This window comes from Sinohyriopsis cumingii, unplaced genomic scaffold (genome assembly GCF_028554795.1).
Source record: "Sinohyriopsis cumingii isolate HCF-2022 unplaced genomic scaffold, ASM2855479v2 utg001324l, whole genome shotgun sequence".
Taxonomy (NCBI): Eukaryota; Metazoa; Mollusca; class Bivalvia; order Unionida; family Unionidae; genus Sinohyriopsis; species Sinohyriopsis cumingii.
The window spans coordinates 577,864-600,007 of NW_028315983.1; the positions used below are offsets into that span (position 1 = coordinate 577,864).

General features: G+C 35.7%; 1 protein-coding gene across 1 annotated transcript in view; it reads right to left on the bottom strand.

Annotated features, from left to right (window-relative positions):
* The window catches only part of LOC149772644 (uncharacterized), a 225,156-nt gene that overhangs the window by 168,014 nt on the left and 34,998 nt on the right, over window positions 1-22,144 (bottom strand). Inside the window, exons 6-8 of the mRNA XM_089947533.1 lie at window positions 8,169-8,356; window positions 4,667-4,878; window positions 2,542-2,746 (exon numbers count right to left, since the gene is read on the bottom strand). Coding sequence (XP_089803659.1) covers window positions 2,542-2,746; window positions 4,667-4,878; window positions 8,169-8,356 — 605 coding nt within the window. The remainder of the gene's footprint in view (window positions 1-2,541; window positions 2,747-4,666; window positions 4,879-8,168; window positions 8,357-22,144) is intronic.

A 22,144-nucleotide genomic window follows, 5' to 3' on the forward strand; every position in this document is an offset into this window, starting at 1 on the left:
GTAATAGAGAATAGTGAAGAGGCAACAAAGAACAGTGAAGACACAATCTGCCATCACATAATGTTCCAGCAGGTTGAGGTCTACACTATGTTCACCTAATGATTCCAAGCCACAATGAACAGCCAAGACACAAATCTGCCACCAGATAATGAGTCAACAGAGCAAGGCATGTCATGTTTAATATAACACATTGACAGTTTTGTGAATGTTTTCAATCACTTTCTGATTCCCTTGTATCACAATTGTTCCAAGTTGTCCTAATGAAATCTCTTGTCCATTACTACTATATAAAATGGCTAAAAGTCAGGTCCAACTGACAAGAACAATGACCCTGATCTGCCATTACATAATTGTACTAACACATGGGTGAAAGTAGGGGAAAAACAAAATACTGACAAGTATAGGGGACAAAGCCCCACCCACCATCCCCAAAGCTAACAAAACAGAATAATCTGACATTATATTTTTGCATAAAAATTGTTTAATATGATGCACACATCCATCAAATCATTCATAAATTTCTGATTGTAATTTTTTTAATTAAAAAATATGCTTCCTTTATCTCAACAAAATTTTTCCATGTACATCTTTTTCAGAAATGCTCTAACACTAACAGTAAGCATAAAAATAAAACATGTACATGCAATGGATAACAAAAAATAGGATAAGATATTCTGAACTTTTGTAAAGTAAATTAAATACTGATAAAATTACAGTGCTCGTGTGTGTCTTATATTATTATTCAGTACTAATTTGTTGGGACCAAACTGGTTATTTCTTTCTTTCTTTTCTAAATGGCTGTTCACCTGGAGTTCTCTCACCATGAAAGTCAGTCAACATATATACATTGTACAAATCTGCTGAAATACAGCATTTTCCTCCATACAGGACCAGCAGTCGGGCAAAGAAGTCACTTCTGTTTTGAAGTTTCAACTCAGAAATAAAAAGGAGTGTACTGTTCTTTTAAAAATGTATACATCTGTAACTGTACTGAATTGGACAGAAGAAAAAAAAATGCAGTTATCGTCTGCGAATTTAACACAGGCAAAATTTCATTCGTCCTGACTGACAATTACCAAGCCAAAATAATGCAACTAATTAGATTTTTCTTTATAAGGTGGAATAGAGAAAACAATGGTAGAATGACATACATGTACATGGAAGTATAGAATCATTTAAGGTGTATTGCTAAAATAATTCAGAAATTAGTTTCCATAGAGTGCACCAAATTATGGAGTGAAGTATGAACTTCTTGATGCAGTAAAACACATCCAAGGAGCCTCAAGTGAATTGAATACCACATGAAAACTTCAGTCTGCTCGATCAACAGTAAACTTTAAGTTTAAAAATTAATATCCCATAGCAATGATTTTTTTCATCTTACTAAATGCTTTTCATCCACTTTAACCCCCTATCCCAGACAGAAGACTCAACTGATTTGCACGACTTGGAAAACTGACCTGTGGGGACAATATGAAGACACAATTTCCATCATTATGAGAGAGAACTTTCACCCATGCTAACAGTTCAGGGTCTATGCTGTTTGTTCTATTGATAAGTCCTTACAAAGTTCATACACCAAGATAAGCCAGTGCATTTCGCAATGGCAGATTGGGGTCTATGCAATTTACAGTTGAATCTGACTTGTACTTAAGTAAAGACAGAACCAGAGTTATGCCACTGGACAGAAATAGTACAAAAAGATTTAAAATTATACAATATAATTGCTGACAATTTTAAAGCAACAAGAATGTAGTTTTTTTAAACAATAGAATAACTATTGGCAAGAAATGCCAAAAAGAAGGATGAACACAACAACTTGTATCACATGACCATTATAGGTCGCATAATCATCATTAGTCACTGACGAAGGCAAGCATGATATTACCAAAAATTTTTAACTCTGAAGATATTTATGCTCAGAGTATGGGAAATTACTAATGATCACAACAACTAAAGGCTAATGAAAATAGATTAACTCATTAGGATGATGTTATTGCTTAAATTTTTCAAATGAGATGAAACTATATACAAAGCTTTCCAAGTCTTGTTCTTCATATTTAAAAGCAAGAACTTAATCCAATTGCAATTTCACTGCATACAAGATATTTTTGACTGAAATAAATATTATGATAATACTTTTATGAAAGTGATCTTGTCTCCATATTTCTGTCAGCTATTCATTCCCCATCTCCATGGTCCCAATCTACTCCAAACCCCCGTCTGTCAGCCAAGAATTTAAATTTTTTTGACAAATCCTCCTCAGTCACATCCCAATATTTTAAATCAGAATCTAAAATTCGGTAGGAAAATTTACTTAACTTTACATGTATAACAGTGCACACATCCACAGATGGGCAGGATCACTTCCCAACATTTTCATGTAAACAGTGAGGACAATATATCCAAGTAATCATGATTTGAGACATTATGATCTACTCTGTGCATCTAAATTCTTATACCGGCAAACCCTGGTCTCAACAATACAAAATGATAACAACGCAATGAATAAGCTTTCTTCCATGAAAGATAACCACTTACCAGCAATGCTGCACAAGAGACGAAGGCTGGGATTTTCAGTCTGGTACTGATTGATCATTCCTTTCTGTGCTGCCTTGGGTACAGGGATGGTCAAAGTTATTGCTTTGTGAAATTTGCGACGCCGTGGTTCAATCGTGACTATGGGGCTCACAGCTACACGGTTACCAAACATCTTCGTAACAAGCTCAGCCTGAACTGGTTGTGCCTATCATAAACATTATGGAAATAAGCACATCTATGACATTTTAAATTGACATTAAAAAATCTGTACAGTATTCACAGAGCTAGATAAAGTGTGCTGCATGCCTGTATACATAATAAAAATGCAGAAACTGGAAAACAAAATGCAATAACACTGCTATATTATCTCTGCCAAAAGTGCTTGTTCAATAAGGAAGAATTTGCTTAAATGTCACGATTTTGAAGGTCAGGAAGGGAAAACAAGAATACCAATGAGAGAAATGGTGAGCATTTTATTCATTAATCTATACCTGCCATAATCAAGATACTTCTATTACAAAATAAAAAAAACTGAAATCAATCACCTGTTTCACATAACTTTAACAGTCGACCACTTCATTAAGCAGTTTCATTTGGTATTTTAAGAACATAGCCTACATAACCTATCTCTGAAACTTTTATATCATTCTGACTTAAAATATTTTACTACATCCTGGTAAAAAATTATTTCCAAAGATAAAAGCACAATATGCATGTTTTTAGATAATGGCCCTAATAAGTAACAAGTTTGACAATTATCCAATAAAAACAGGAAGTCATGTCGTGTTCAAAAGAGTCTATCTCTCATTCCGTTCAAAAAGGGCAATAACTCTTAAAAACCAAGAGTACCATGAATGGTACCATATATGGCTACTGTTTTCAATAGTCCTCTATGTAGATAATCTTTTAAGCAAAAACCAGTCTTCTTCTTTCAATTACTGTGACCAAGGACTCAACTTTCTTCTTCCGAAACCCAAGTGTAAGCCAACCAAAATGTTTGGTCCTGGCTTACACTTAGAACTAATGTTATAGGAGAACTCATTTTTAAGACCTGCATCCTTTGGACTGCAAAATAGTCTTTTTCGTCACACTCAAACAAGCCATCCAAAGTTTGGTCAGGTATGTAATGTAGAATTAACATCATTCTACCTAAACCATTCTTCATTGTTTCAGTGACCTTGACCTTTTGTACCAAATCATTAGGTATCTTCTCTAAAACAAATGTGTCTCAATCAGTTTCTTTCTCACCCCAGTTACAAGCCATTAACAAAGTCTTGTAACCATAGTTGATGGGGTACTCATGTTACTGAACAGAAGTCATTTTCTTTCAGTCACAGATCTTTGACCTTATTACTTCAAAATCAATAGGCCAATACCTTATCCTATGTGCAAGCCATCTACAAAAGTTTGGCGAGCACAAAGTGGAGAACTAGACTTAGCATGCATAAACAATTTTTTTTCTCAGTCAATGACAATGACTGCTACTGACTCCAAAATCAATAGGGTTCTTCCTTACCCCAAGTGCACGCCATCCACAAAGTTAGGCAACTGCAGATTGCGGAGAAACTAGATGTATAGTGTGAAAGCCATTTTTATTCTTTAGTCACAGTTAAGTTAACGTAGATCCCAATCAATTACTACTGTAAACCGGGTAATTATGCACACCTGTAGGCCTACTTGGACCTAACAAGTCTGACTGTACTAAGTTAATGTGGATCACAATCTATTACTACTGTGAACTGTGTAATTATGTTTATATGTAGGCCTACTCGGACCTAAACAGTTTGACTGTACCAAGTTAATGTGGATCACAATCTATTATTACTGTGAACTGTGTAATTATGTTTATATGTAGGCCTACTCAGACCTAAACAGTTTGACTGTACCAAGTTAATGTGGATCACAATCTATTACTACTGTGAACTGTGTAATTATGTTTATATGTAGGCCTACTTGGACCTAAACAGTTTGACTGTACCAAGTTAATGTGGATCACAATCTATTACTACTGTGAACTGTGTAATTATGTTTATAGGTAGTCCTACTCGGACCTAAACAGTTTTACTGTACCAAGTTAATGTGGATCACAATCAATTGCTGCTGTAAACTTGGAAATTATGCATACTTGAAGGCCAACTCGGATCTTCTTGTTCAGGGCTCCAGATGGAAAAACGGCCTGAACTTGAGGAACAACAGTGGAACTGAGGACACCACCCTCATCTCCAATCTGCTGATTCTCCATGCGCACACGTGTCACAATGGCAAAATACATGGGCAGGTCACTGGTCAGGATACGTGCAATACGCTTAGCAACCAGGTCATCATCACCTTCCAAATCTGAAAAATTAGTAAACTCTTTATTCCTGAACATAATCACAAACCAAATTTATCAGACATCATGTCATCTGCACAATTTTTGTATATGCAAGAATTATGTAGACATTCTTTCTACTCACATGCTGCATAGTCATGGAAAAGGTTTACTGATATTCATATGCAAACAGCAAAAAATATTTACATGGAAGTAACTGAATCATGCATTGCAATGAATTACATTCAAGCCATTATTTACTATGAAACTTTTGTTTGCAAGTTCTCAAAAAAAGCTATTGTAGTAATAGTTATGTTCAGGTAGTAACATGGAGTTTCCAAGTTTTAGATATTGATCTATCTTTGGTTCTTGTTTAATTGTATCTGTTACAAAGTACAGACCATATTGTCACTGAAGGAAGGCGACTGTGTTATTTTTATCTCACAGTTTCTTTCCAAATCTTTTTTATTGTACTACTTGCCAAGATAATCTGCACTTACTCAACAAGTTTGTAATCTGCAAATGAAACTTAAACTCATCATTTCAATCTTAGTTTACAGATTATGTCAAACTTAAATATATGTACAGATATGATATTCCCAGTAAGAATGTCTACAAAAAGGACAGTATAGTATGCAGAGGAATGAAATTTAGGAATGAATAGGTGTCTGACAGACAACAGTATGCATGCAGTAAATTTGAGGTCTAACAGACAACAGCATGCATGCAGTAAATTTAACACCATCATCTGAATGCTTGTATCAAACTGCAAATAACTACTTAAGAAACAGAAACAAAAATCATAATCAAACACTTAATTTCTTGGTTTGTGAAGTTTGTGTTTCTCAAAGTCAGAATCTTCACTTGTGACCAAATGTGAATGAAATAAATGCTATACGTCAACTGTTGCTTGACATTTGTACAGCAAGTTATAAATTATGAAATAATAAATAAAATAAAAAAATAAATGTTGACAGTTATGTCAGCATGTCAAGAACTGTAACTCTGAAATAAAATTAAAAACCACAACAAAAAGTACAAAGAATAGAATCCATTCCCCCTCAAAAAACAGGAGTTCATTGATGGGACTAATCCTTTAAATGACAAAAGAAACATCCAGAAATCCAAGAAAAAAGCATTTCTTCCTTTTAACTGCTGAGAACTGAAACCACCTCTGATATCCTTGAGCAATAAAAAGATGTTCAAGATGGCCATTGTATTAAGTCTTTTGGTCAAAACCACCTTTCTTGACCAATGAATGCATTTGCAATCTTATTTAATTTCAGACTGGCATCATTTTCATTTAGAAATTAAATTTGTACTATAAGAAATCTTGTAGTGAAAACCCTATGTCAATATTATTTTCTGTTTAGAAGAAGTGTGTGTGTGTGCGATTTTGGATTTTTAACGTAGCTTTAACAATTTTTCAGTCATATCACTAAGATGTCTGCAGTGTGGAAGTTTATAGTGATGTCTAGCACAGGGGCATCATGCCGCAGACATGTAGCATGATGTCCCACCCAGTTACATTATCCTGACACCAGGCTGACCAGTCCAACCACTAACCTCTTAATGCTGAGTGCCAAGTGAGGTAGCTGTTAGTACCATTTTTATAAGTCTTTGGCATGACTCTGACAGGGATCGAAGCCACAACCTCCTGCATACAAGGTAGATGCTCTAACCACTAGGCCTGTTTAGATGGAGTAGCATTAACAAAGGTTTTTACAAATGGCTGCCAAGGTGGCAATAATGGATGTCAGATCTGTACCATTTCTGTGTAGGGCCTACTAGACATAACAAGAAAGCATTTGGTGAAAACCCCATGCTGATATGAAAAATCTATCCAGAAGTTGCAATAACAAGATTTTCAAGATGGCCACTATGGTGGCCAAATTGGTCAGATCAGTAACATTGTCATTCTTGACCAACTAGACATCGAAAGAAGTCTTCTGATGAAAACTCCTGATCAATATGACTTAATCTCGGGAGGAGTAGCAAAAACACAATTTTCAAGAAAAAGCTGTCATGATAGCCAAACTGGATAGGCACCATTTCATTCAGGACTAACTAGACATCATAGGATATCATTTAATGAAAGCCCTATGTTGATATAATCATCCACTCATTACAAGTAATGCTAACAAGATTTTCAAGATGGCCAATGTGGTGACCATATTTAATATCCAAATCACACCACTGCCACTGAAAACCATCGAGACCTTGGGATGAATGTGTGTATGTATGTGTAAAATTTAATATCAAATCTCCAAGTAATTCTGGAGGAATACTGATAACAAACTTGTGCAAAAAGATGTTCCATGACTGGTAGAGCTATAAGAAACCAACACAAAAAGATGTTCCATGACTGGTTAAGCTACAAGAAACTGACACAAAAAAGATGTTCCATGACTGGTTGAGCTACAAGAAACTGACACATAAAAGATGTTCCATGACTGGTTGAGCTACAAGAAACTGCCACATAAAAGATGTTCCATGACTGGTTGAGCTACAAGAAACTGACACAAAAAAGATGTTCCATGACTGGTAGAGCTATAAGAAACTGACATAAAAAGATGTTCCATGACTGGTTGAGCTTCAAGAAACTGACACATAAAAGATGTTCCATGACTGGTTGAGCTACAAGAAACTGACACAAAAAGATGTTCCATGACTGGTTGAGCTACAAGAAACTGACATAAAAAGATGTTCCATGACTGGTAGAGCTATAAGAAACTGACACAAAAAGGGGCCATTTAGAGGACCTGTAATACACAAAATGAAATTGAAAACTAATCTCTGAAGCAAACTGGAGATAAGATATAGGTCCATTGTCAAAAATATTTCTAGTGTAAATAACCAAACTAGCAACAAAATGATTTATTCTACCTATTCAATGCTAAAAATGACCAACAAGGGAGACCACTGTGCAATGCCAGTTCTGTAGGAAAAAACTATGGACTTGAATACCCTGGTCATCCCTTTTACTGTCTTCACTTGTCAAGAGGTAAACAATGATGCTACCTAAGGAAAGATGGCCATGTCTCCAGTTAGATTCATCAGGCAAATTATTCTCAATACTCTCTGAGCAAAAAACTCGAACTCATGCCCAAAACCACAAAACGCTGATACAATATTAAGAATACTCCTATAGCATTAAAAATTGTCAGGCCACTAAAGAACCAGAAGAATTCTTTTTATCTGAGCTTTATTCCAACCTGAGTGACAAAATCTTAAATTTTTTTAGACTTTTGAGCTTTTTTGTCTCAGATTGTTTTCAGAACAAGTGCCCATTTAGCATACAAACACAAATGCTCACTAAGCATGCTATTAAATTCTTTGCTTTCGCCACCTTCCATAGTTCCGCTCATTGCCTCCTGAACTGCATCTTCTGTTGCGATCAGTGGGTGCTCATACCAAGTCTCCCCGTTGTCACTGCGTAGAATCTGCATTTCTCGTTCCCGTTCCCTAAGTGAGGCAAAGTGTGGGACCTCAATAACGATGGGTCTGAAGATAAAAAAAGAAACAGCATCTGAATATGCAGTATAATCAAAGTCTAACAATTACTGCCCTTAAAAAATGTTTCCTCAAAGATTCTCCAGAATCAGATCGAACACGAATTTATATGAACCGCTTACCAAACATAGACAAACATTGTCATATACGAAACCAGTATATTTATACAGTAAATATTAAATTTGTCTAACCAGACCCTGATTAGTCTGGATTTTTTATTGTTGCAGTTGCAAAAATTTACTTCACCTTACCTTCACAAAATTAAATTGGAAAATTCTCACTTAAAATAATATTGTATTCCTGTGCCCTATAATCCAATTGAAATATTTGGTCCTTTTCATTCCCCCGATTGCATAGATTCTACTGTATATTAAACTGTGAGACTAACACTGAGGACAAAAAGTGTAGATGCAGATATTCCATCTAGAATTTGTCAATGATATCCACCCCAATATTAAACAAATCAGAAGGCTGTTAGTCTCAGCCTGCCTCGACTACATCTGTACAGATCTATGATGCTACAAGTTAAATTTGCCCCATCAAGCTAATATATTTTCATCCCATTTCTTGAGCATGTGTTGACATCATCAAATCTGTGATGTCATAATATGCATGACATCTAAAATGATATTAGTTTAATATATAATTATTGTGTTTTCGTGTGTATTGTGCATTTATTTTATCTAAAAAAAATTATATATACAATTGAGATAAATAACGACACCTATAATTCTGTCTGTCTGTGTGTGTGTGTATATAAAACAGAACAACACTAAAAAAAAGTATTTCACTTTGATGGCTGACGTGACAAGGCACTCAAGTTGCCATACATGTCACATTCACTCTTGTGAAATAATAAATCCATTGCATGTAGCTAAATCGTATAATAGCCTTATTAATCAATTTAATAATCACAGGCCTCGATACACTTGTTCTTTGATTGGTTATATTAAAAAGCTCGGTTGATTTCATATCATTGTCTAAATCATTTTGCTCTTCAAATCCACTGGAAAAGTTTGTGTGTGTGTGTGTGTGTGTGTGTGTGCGATTTGGATTTTTAACATTTTTACGATGTCTGCAGTGTGACAGTTTTTATAGTGATGTCTAGCACAGGGGCATCATGCCGCAGACATGTAGCATGATGTCCCACCCAGTCACTTTATCCTGACACCAGGCCAACCAGCCATAACATTAGCCTCTTAATGCTGAGCGCCAAGTGAGGCAGCTGTTAGTACCATTTTTGTAAGTCTTTGGTATGACTCAAACCCACGATCTCCCGCATCTGAGGCAGACACTCTAACCACTAGGCCACCAGAGCGTCGACTGGAAATATGTGTACATGTGACATGTGAATTGTAGTTTCACATGGTCATGTTTACATTAAAGCTGTACAAAGTGCTGTACTGCAGCAGAACAGTTATGATTATTGTACCCAATATATGTTCAGTATTTGTTAACTGTTGATCCAATAATATTGTACTCATTTATTAATTTCTTTATTCATAGCTGAAGTGAAATGTAGGAAAAGATGATGACTTGTTGGGTGTGGTAGCAAACCCTCCCATCTGCTGGGGTGTCCTAGTTACTCCCTGTCCCTGACTGGTTTTGTTAATATGGTAACTCAACTGAGAAAATAATACAGGTCAATAAATTTGTTCAACTGATCACTCTGTTATGTCAGTATGAGGTTTATATATCCCTTTGTCGCCAGTGTCGCCAGTGATGCTGATGCAGCTGGTAGAGCTACTGGTAAGGTCATGTGACTAAACAATTGTTTCATAGCTGGGTTTTGGATACAATGAGAAATATGATTTAAAGAGGGATATAAATAAAGAAATGACATGCCAACTTTTATGACTTTTTATTTTGATTTTTACAGAAACATAGTTCTCCTTATAGTAATTGATAAATCAATGATTTCATTTGATGCTTTTTTCCATCATGCTATATATCAGTATGTGCTATACAGTAAATAGATCTTAACAACATTCTTCCACACTGACATCAATTTCACTACTAGCTTTATTTACCCAAAGTCAATGCTTACAAAGCCATCTAGCACTCCATTCTGTTGGAGGCATGGAGGATCAGTAAAAAGTAATTCCTGGTACCATGTATCAAAAACATCCCAGTGTATGGTTACAGTAAAGATTACAGGAGTATCAAACACAAGCTAATCTTGGCACATGGTACTGCTGGAAACGGCTTACTTATAACTATTTATTTTTCAGCTCATAAACTTCCTGGAGGCTTCTGGCATCTTGAGTTGATAAATAAATCCATGCTTTCACTTGAGGCTGTTTCCATTAGTCCAAAATGATAATGCCAAAATAACAATAAGCATAACACTCCTGTTGTCTAAAATGTGTTATTATGAAGGATAGTGTTATACAATATTGTGACAGGTGTAGAAGCAAAGCCTAACTGTTCTTTTCCTAATAAGCTGTATAACTGGATAAGAAGTAGTATACAGATGTATTGCTATTCCCATAAATATGCAGTATTTTTCCACAGTGAATACAAACACTTGTGATCATACATTAGTGGTACCATATATACCCGCTTATAAGACAAGTCAAACTGCAAAGAACAAACATCCTTATCCTCTATAGCATAATGTGCTAAGAAATCTGGGTCTATGCTGTTTGTTCTACTAATTATTCCTAACAAACTGCACAAACCCAGATCTGTTGATACAGTATGTGGTGTGCCTCTGGGTCTGTGCAGTTTGCAACTGGTCTAGAACTTATAAGCAAGTATATACAGTAATTGGAATTACAAATTTGTGAGGCAAGTTATTAGCTTCTACCTTCCACAAGCTTTGGTAAACAAACAATTTAAATCAATTAACATGCTTCATATTATCATACCAAATGAGCTTCAATGTAGGATTATATTTACTATTATGTACTTGCTTATTAGTCCAACTGTAAACAACAGATATCCTGATCTACTGTCATAATGCACCAGCAGATCAGGGTCTATATTGTTAGTTCTACTGATTACTCCTAATAAACTATATAGACCCAGATCTGCTGGCATATTATGTGACTGCAAATATGGCCTTTGTGCTGTTTACATTTGGACTAGACTTACAGTTCAGCATATATGGTGGTTGTTGTTGTTGTTGTTCGAAGGTTTAAAGCCATTTTTCAGCACAAGATAGGCTATACATGGCGGCCAGTATAACTGGTGGAGGAAGAACCCTGGAAAACCCAGAGAAGAACCACCGACCCACGAGAAGCTACTGGCAGGCTTTCCCACGTACCCACGCTAGCCGAGCCTTGGACTGGAACACACGCAGACAGAGCATATATGGTAGTATATGATAAAAATCACTCATTTAATTCCATTAACTCAACAGTGATGAAGGGAATTGACTGACCTTACAATATCAACACACTCCACAATCCAGTATCTCTAGTTCATGTTATCTGACTTTTCTTTGACAAAAGCTGGAGAGAGACCCACAATTACAATTACATTAACAAATTTAAAAAAAAAAAGGTAATGCAAGTAAATAAAAAAACAAAACAACGTAACTAGATCTGTGTTTGCAGAACATGTCAGACCCAACCTGCAAGACAAAAAGTCGAGTCCAAAGGTTGATAGGCTTCGACCATTTGACAATGCAATAAAGGCATGAAAATCTATTCAGTTACTCTACACATGTATTCACATTGTAACCAAATATCACTTGATCTTGGTCAGTAGTTTTCCCTTAATAGTACTAACAAGGATTTCATTTTTAAAATGTTTAAAATGTTATAACAAAATATTTGAAACAATGTAGCAATGACCTGTTTAATCAGGTTATCTAGCTAAGCACAGAATTCACATTGTCAGATTTTATTGTCTAAACTGAATATTTCTTTTTTGTGCAGTCTGAATAATGAGCCGATCAAAATGGACTTACAGATGGACAGGACCAAATAATCAAAATGGACTTACAGATGGACAGGACAAAATAATCAAAATGGACTTACTGATGGACAGGACCAAATAAACATGTACCTGCTGCAAGGCATACCCCCAAAAGTATGTACATGTAGAGGTACTGAGCAAACATAACGGTTGTGGTGAAAACAGGTGCTACCTAAAATGTTACAATTCTTCATAGTTTTTGACGGGACATATCCTGAAGGTTAAATAAGAATTTGTTGGTTGGATCATTTGTAATGACACTTCAGCATTAGATCTGGCTAAATCATGCAGAGGAAACTGAATTGATGCCTTTTCCAGGGACACATGAGGCACCCTGCCCAGGCAGGCCTAGGTGGCTACTGAGCCCATGATCCTTGGATTATGAGTTCAATGCTCTATCAGCCCAACTAAACTTAAAACAGACAAGAAATGGGTAGTAATTTTGATTTAAAAGTTAATGAGTTTAAATCTGATTTATCTTTCTGCAATTTTACCAGTTCTAACAAGCATTACATATTATTTGGCCCAGGTGTTGATGTGAGGAGGCCCTATATACAGTAACTGGAGGATACTGGAGAATTGTAATGAACTATCAACTCAAGATGGGTTGTCACTAACTCTTCAACAAGCAGGTAGTGACTACCGAACCCTGGACTAAAGAGTTGCAACATGTGTTGGGACAACAAATAGATATAAATCCACAGCTAAATATGTGTCTGTACATGAGGTATAGCATGGTTCTCAGTTTCACTACCAGGTACAGCATTTCTGAGATTTCTTTTATCCTGTCTAAAGCAGGATGCTCATTCTTCCACACAGCCATGATAAGAATCAGTAAAAAAATATATATATCAGGCTGTTTCCTTGGAAACAGTAATACTAGCTCACTGGTACAGAAACTGGTCTCATCTACTTATTGGCAGGTAAAATCTTTTATTCACCACATGTAGTTGAAGAGCCTGTATACACTATGCTGGTTTAGAATATTTTAAAAGGGGATGCTGGCTGTAGCAAAATTCAATATGTCTGATCAATACCATCAAATGTTGTGTTTGTATGATGGTTAACTAATATGCTGCATTGAATTTCAAGCATTTATTTATGGTCTTGTCAATGTCATACATCCATAAATTCAACAAAATAGCAGGCACCAATAACCACTGCTCTAATTACACAATAGGGTAGTAAAAAAATTGCTGCATAAATGCTATCCAATGAAACTTTAATGTTACTGTTGCAGTTAACCCATTTACTCCCAGTAATGTTTGGAGACTGATACCCAGAAGTAGCTTTGGAGGGGGGTATATGGCTTCTCTTCAGTCTCACTTACTTAAGCCACTGAGGGCAAATGGTATGGTTTGTTAGACCTTGTGTACTCAGTGTATAGTAGTTGTCTTTTAATGGGTGAAGTTTGATGACTTCACCAAAGCTGGATATTCCTTGCGTATTTCATCATTTGTGCATCAACACTGCACATAAATTACAAAATTAACCATTCCTTGATAATTTGTAAGAAATTTTCAAAACCCTTGTAAAACGGAATCTGTCTGAAACGAGTGACTAAACAGTTTTTTTAATTAAAAAAAACACTTTCCACATGTAGGTATACCAAAATGAACCTTCCTGCTAGGCTCATTTCATGTCAAACTAGAAAATATTCCATATTAAGATATAAAAAGAGGGCAAATATAAACACCATCCCTAGTACCCAAAATTCAACTCGGAACAGTGACTAATGTCCTGCTATTGCATTATCTATAACCTGGCAAACGTACATCAGCTAAATTGAAGAAACCAGCTGATCCAAAACAATTCACTCATAATGTCAAATCTATACCATGGATGGGTAAATAACCATGGATATGCTGATCAACTCCTCTGACTTGTGTGCTTATTGTTTTTTCTTTTTCTGCTCGTAAAAATGTCTACCAAACTTGAACATTAACTGAATAAGTTATATGTTGTCAAAAATGTTTATTGGACCTATTTGATCACTCAGATGACACTATCTGGATGAAATCTGTTCCCAGTGAGATCGGATAACTCATGCTTAAATGTATATATGGTTATCTACAAGATTATGAAATAAAGCATAACTGACCACTACTGCAGAACCTGTCTTGAAAGACAACCCCTTCTGCCAATAAAACAAGGTCTCTCATTTGAGGTTATGTTTCTATACATTGTACTATAACAGATTTGTGTTTAATATCTGACCTCTCAAGATGTGTGTTTCAAGACAGTTTTTACTCTCTCTCTCTCTCTCTGTTTCTCTAAACAGAGAGAGAGTGAGAGAGAGAGAGAGAGAGAGAGAGCGAGAGCGAGTCAGTCCCTTTTATGTTGTAATTTTTAAATAAAGCCTTGAGGATGAAGTCAAAATTTGTACAGCCTGGGAGAAGTTGTTTAATCTTACATCTGTATTAGTGCATGAACAGTTAGGATTACATGGCCCATGGGGACTATGTTATTTCATGCCTGTTAACTGGAAAATTCCAGATTCTGTATTGTGACTTTGGCCAACAGGTGCATTGGTAGATTAATATACCCATGACCTCAAGTTCCCTCTCCAAATAAAATTATACTAACCAAACGAGTACCATGAATAGTCACGAGTAGTCAGGGCTGGAAAGTATTGAGATGATGTGTCTTCTATTAATGTCAGCAGACTAATTTATCTGAACTCGGTGGATTCATATTGACTAAAGATGCCCCTTTCTAAACTCTGCAGGTTTTCATGATCCCACTTAATATCTTAGTTCAACTCATTAACCCCTGGCGATGAGTTTACATGGCAGGAGGTAGTAGCCTACTGCCGAGCTCTTTGGCATCAAGGTCATGTAAGATAAACTAAAGTGGGTGGTATTATAGAAAGTAGACAGATGTAGCTTTACAATGATACCAAATAATCTGGACGTTCTAGTTGCACTATAAAATACAGAGGGGAAAACCTCATTTTTTGGACCCGATTTTTTTCCACCCAAAATTCGCCTGTGGTCAAAATCTGTTTTTGTGTCTGGATTTTAGACTTTTTGGTCTCCGATCTAAGGCAGACTGGTAGGAACTGCAAACAGACAGATGAACATTTGCAAAAAGTAGGATAAGATGGGTATTTGGAATAAAGAGTGGTCTCAATACAAAAATAATGGGTCCATTAAGCAAAAAAAAAAAAAGGAAAAGAACTCCATCTTTGACCCTTCTGCTCATGTGCGAGCCAAATAGCCAATGAAAAATGATGTTTCTAACACAACTAGGCATTAGGTTATTGGGAAATCACCTGGAAGTTGATGTATTAGGATGTATTCAGAAATAGCTTTGAAAATGTGTTTCCTACTAGAACTTCAGGTGAAAACGACAAAAACTTCCAGGGGTTAATGTGTTAAATAAATCAATGACATGAATATAAAATCAGGTGAGATACTGTAAAAATGAGATGTCTGGTATATTTGATGGGCTAATGCTGCTCAATTTTCATGGTTTTGGACAGGTAAAAAAGCATAAAGAACAATATTATAACCAGTTTCTGTAACTTCTGTGCCATCAGACAGACATTATTATAGGAGACAACACTGATGACTGCTGAGTTCAGATGTTGTTGATATGATGTTAATTTTGCTCAAGAAAAAAATATGCATTGACTTATTTAACTTTTTGTTAAAAATAAACAAAGATACAGTACATGTACTTCAAATGTGTTGAGACGTTTAAAACAAAACATTGCTCTTGTGAAGTTGAAATTAAAACATGGACACAACTGTAATGCTTTTAGGTGTTTGTAGACTTATTTAATTTTTATGCTAATTTTAAATGCTGAATTTTGTATGATTTGAAGTCTTACAAGGTAACATCACTTATAGATGTTGTATTTTTCAAGTAGTAAATGTTAGAGTGTTTATTTTATTGTTTTCATTAAGCATTACTGTATTGCAAAACATACTGCAATGTGTGTTTGTTATATCACAATACATTTTTGATCATGTTTTTATAAGTTACATTTAAACAGAACTTCTGACACATTGTTGGCTGTATCATGTTGAGAAAATGGGAGCTAAGTGCCTTTCCCATGGACACACCAAGGTAGTCTACCTTGACTGGCCTAGGCAGTTAGTGAACCCAGATAAAAAGTCCAATGCCTTACCACTGGATCTAACTCCTGGGCTAGTTATTTTGTAAGATAATCCCTAAAGTGGATTAAATGGATCATACTGTCCTCATTATGAAACAAACATTCTACATCTGCTTGGTTCTGCTAATTCATTTATGCATGGCAAGCCCAAATATCCATAAAATTGATGATTAATGAGAGGAGAATGGTAAGGAATGATGCAAAGAGTAAGGAATTTCAATGACTGCAGTCTGTGATTGGCTCAGTCAGTGTAAGAGTCATCTCAAACATCCGACTGTCGGACTATATGCTTTTATTCAGGGGAGGGATAAACAGACCACGATTTCAATTCACAAAAATGAAGGGTTCTATTTTAACTGTACAACAAAAGGACCAAGAATGTCTACTATTCAAAATGATACATTACCCCCTCCACAGCAATTATCTAATCAGTGCCACCCCTTTACATAATGCCCATCAAGCAATCAGAAATTCTGCAACATTGACAAAGCTTGATGTGATTTTGAGTAATGCTAGAGGCACTACATGAAACAATGCATATTAGCACACATACATGCACAATGGTATGCAAAGTAAGAATCATGTATTTCCTACTAATTTTTGCTTTCCAAAGACAAATACCAAAGATACTTGCTTATAGGACTTGTCCAACTGTAAACTGCACAGACATAGATCTGCTGCTGCATGTGCCAGCAGATCTGGGTCTGTGCAATTTGTTAGGAGTAATTAGTAGAACAAACAACATAGACCCTGATCTGCAGGCGCAGTATGCTACAGCAAATCAGGATCTTTGTTCTTTGCAATATGACCAACTTGCATGTGACTAAGCTAGGTTTCATTGCAAACAGGAATATGCAGCAGCTTGCATAATACCAAAGATCCTTACATGATTTCTTGAAATCAAAACCTGGACAGATATTTGACAGGTGACTGGACACAGGTTACATGAATTGCATGTAAAACATTTATAGTGGGTCATTAATAAAGGAACTTCCCTAGTTGTTAGAAAAATGTCTGATGAAAAATTAAAACTTGTTGATGAAGAATAAACTAATCAGCACAGGTAAATATATAATAACTGCATATATGGACACAAACGTGTGATATGGCATACACCTAATCTTTACTATAATTGACAAATTTCACTGCATTTCCTAATCCTGTGTTCCACAACTGCACCATGAGTAAAAAGCTATGAGAGTCACAAGTGTTGGAAAGGTATGTCAATGTGACCTACTTTTTGATGGTCATGAATATTATTCTTTAAAATGATCACAATGAGTTACTCGGGCATTAAATGTAAGAGTCAAAGAAACTGGGCTTAAATGCAATAATTTAACCACTGTAACTAACATAGCATAGTTCACAGGACACTTATATTCTCTTGCAATCAGTACTCCCTAACATAAATGCATCCATTTAGTATGGACGAGTATTTGCCTGGAAATAAACATATTGCAATATATGTTTGTATTGTGATACATATCAATACATAATGGTCACTAACAGTATTCATGATTCTAGCTTTAATTTGCTTATTTTGTACTGTAATGAGCAATTTCCTTGCATGTAATAAACAAGAAAATAAAATCATGTTTCTTCTTATTTCACCAAGCACCAACTAAACATAATTAGAAAATAATAAGCACATTAACATGAGTGAAAACTTCTAAATGAAGAAAAGAAAAATCATCAGAAGATTTACCAAATTATTTTGTCTGATTAGAAAGATCTTACGGTCAACAAACTAAAATGATTAAAAAGTTCATATACTGCAATGATATCATGACAAGGGACAAAAGTAAGTAAAAATACAAATACCTCGTACTCTCTCATCCGGGGAATTCCCATCATTTTTCAAAATGCCACTGTAAAACCTTGCTGAAGAAACCAACACTTGACCATAACGATTTAAAGAACCACTGCCCAGTTTCTAATATCCCATTCATATAACAAATCTTAGAAAAAGCTGTTCTATCCCAACTTGAATCTCATCTGAATTCAAACAGTCTTGTTAGCAATGTACAGTCTGCATATCGCCTTTGCCACAGTACTGAAACTACCCTTCTAAAAGTAGTTATTGACCTTCTCTCTGCTTTGGATAGCAGAAAGATAACAGTCCTCACCCTCCTTCATTTGTCTGCGGTATTTGACACAACAGACCATGATATATCACTTCACCATCTCCAGCATGTATTTGGCATTCAAATATACAGCCTTACTGTGGTTGAACAGAACACAAATTGTATCTGCAAATGGAATACACTCCAGCCCAGTTAATCTATGTTGTGGTGTTCCACAGGGGTCTGTTCCTGGCCCCATTCTCTTCATTCTATACACTCAGCCACTCTTAAGTGTCATAGATCATCATCCAGTGTCTCACCAACTGTATGCTGATGACACCGAAACATACAAATCTAGTCACCCAACTGAAGTTGATGTGCAAAGAGGTGCATTTCTGATGTGAAATCATAGATGACATGTAACAAGCTGCAGATGAATGATGACAAAACTGAGGCCATTCTGATCACAACAAAAAGACTCTCATTCACATCCTTTACCTCAAACAATAAATATCAGCAAAACCAACATAAAATTCACACAGTCAGTACGAAACCTAGGTATTAATCTACACAGAACTCTCACATTGCACCAATATGTCATGAACATATGCAAGGCTGCACATCTTGAGCTGAGATGCATCTTGCTCCATTTGCAAATATCTTTCAGTTGATGCCACTAAAACACTTGTGTGTTCATTAGTATTTTCAAGACTGGATTAGCTCAATTCTGTCTGGTTCGTCTCAATATCTACTCCAGAAACCTCAAAAAGGTCAAATCACAGTGGCTTGGATCATCCTCAGAGTACCACGATCAGAGCATACCTCCCTTTATTCTGTACCCTACACTGGCTATCCATTTGATCTAGAATCAAACACAGAATTTGTTCTCTCTGTGCTTCGTTTCATTGATGGACTCCAGTCCACTTACATACCTATTCAACCTCACCCATGTGTACACACTAGCTAGATATCTAGCTGGAAAGCCTTGAGTTCCAGGAGGTTTGGAACTGCAATTTCTGAAATTGTACTGGAGGTAATTAAGGTCTAAGTTTACTTTACAGGCTTTTTTAGCTGAACAAAATAAGGCCACCAAAATCTGTTTCTAATCAGCCAACCACCACTGATTCTGGTTGCCAACCCAAGCACTCACCCCAACCTACCAGTAAAATATTTTTTATAAAAAAATCCTGAAATTGATTTGTGCCTCTAATTGAGCTGGTTTTGCCTGGTACTTGAGGTGCATAATACATTATATATATATATATATATATATATATATATATATATATATATATATATATATATATATATATATATATATATATATATATATATATATATATATATATATATATATATATATATATATATAATTTAAAACCAGTGCAATAGGAAAAATACATTATTTTTTACCTAGAGGTAACACATTTGAATCCCAAGAACAATATATTTCTTGTAAAAACCGCATTCCCTTAAAAGCCCATGATTTTCTCAGGTGGTATGTTCTCATACAGTTTCTTCAAGAAATTCAGGTCAAAATACTTGTCTCACAATGTGAAAATCGACACATTAGACAAGAATGTTCTCCACTGTCAGAGAACGGATTCTGGTTGAGGCTGACACCCTTCAGAAGGTATGCACAAATCAGGTATGTGTATCCAATACATGACTGGCCCAACTACCTCATCAATAATAATAATAATGTTGTCGTTGTTGTTATAGGATTTTAATGTCATTTTTCAGCAAAAGATATGCTATTCATGGCAGCCAGTATAAATGGTGGAGGAACAACCCTGGAAATCCCTGGAAACAACCACCCACCCATGAGAAGCTACCGGCAAGCTATCTCACATACCCACATTGGCTGAGCCCGAAACTTGAACCCACACAGAGGTGAGATGGCAATGGTCTGTAACAGTAAGCACTTTAGACCACTCAGCCACCCATCAAGAATAATAATAATAATAATAATAATAATAATAATAATAATAACAATAATAGTAATAATAGTAATAATCTCCAGTCTTTCATTACCCGCTAGTGCCAACATAGAGCATGATAAAACTAGGGGCAGGCATACAATGTACCATTAATCACTAAGTCATGGGAGAGCCTATTTTCAAGCCTTACTATGATAGCGGTAGGATATAGTGTCAACTTTGTTTGTCTGACTGCACATCACCCCCTGATTAAGTTCTGGAGTTTTGTGTTTGGTCATTTGAAGCACTTTGCTGGGGCATTTGTGTTGCATGAACACACTTCTAAAAATCCATTCTTAAAACATCGGCAATGCTCTTCACCAAGGAAAGATTGTATTTTTTCTTAGCCCACCTCCAGACACTTTATACCATAAATACAGTATTAACTTCTGAATCGAGTCTTTTAGTAGCCTTACTGTAACTTCCCAGAGGCTAATCATGAACAGTCTACAAGATTGCTGAATAACACCTAGAACAGAATGTAATTACATTGAGATTAGAAGAACAACATTGTGAAGTAGGCAAAGACTTGACCTAGCCTAAAAGTTTTTAATATCAGCTACATTAAAGACTCATGCGAGGTATACTACCTACCTACATACAGTATGCACTTCTTAATGGGTCTGAAGTATACCAGTAATCTGGACCCTGATCATTGTTACTCATCTCACACAATTCAGTAGATCAAGAAAAACACTGCTTGCTTGTGTTCACAAAGAACATTAAAGATTCTGTAGTGTTGGTGCATTTTGGTATAATATCAAGTGCATTTTGGTATAATATCAAAAATTTACTTTCTCGTCTTAAATCTGGGAGGGACATATGGCTTTATCCTTGTCTGTTGCTATTGTTTTTCCTCGTGTCAGTTTTCTGGTGAAGCATTCCTGTTGGGGGCGGGGGATTGCTGTATATTTTGTCTGCATCTGTATGTACAATGTTCCCTCACAATAATGCCCCTCAGTACACTGCATATAACAAATGGTTCCCACTGAACAGTACAAATTTCCTTTTATCAGTGCCCCACAATTTTAATTTCAGCTCTGGACACATAATCAATTAAAATGTGAACACAAATTATAAAATATTTTAATTTTTTTTTTTAATGCCTCATTATGGCTCATATTTAATGGAACATTCTGCATTATAATGTCATGAACAGTATTATAAACAGGAAACACAGTACCATCTGTACTCGCTTATAAGACAATTCAAAATGCAAACAACAATGATCCTGATTTGCCATATCATAATGTGCCTATAAAGATCTGGATCTATGTTCTTTGTTCTACTTTTAACTCCTAGCAAACTGCATAGACTCCAATCAGTTGCTACATCATCTGATGGCAAATCTAGGTCTGTGCAGATTGCAGTTGGAATATTTATAAGTAAGTATATACAGTACATATTTCAATATGCAGCAATACATGCCCAAAAACAACAGACTATCTGTCAAGGTTTTACTCATTACAGTGGTCAATCTCTTCTGATGTCCAACATAAAACATTCAACCCATGCCAATAGGTCACACTGTGCATCCTCTATCAGAATGATATATTCACTTGTCCATCTAGGGCATGCATATAATTCAGGCTCAACCCTATAACCTGTAATTCCCTGTAACCTAAGGCAGAATGAGGCTCTGATTGATCAATGTCTACACAAATCTACATATTACTGAAGGTCTTCATTT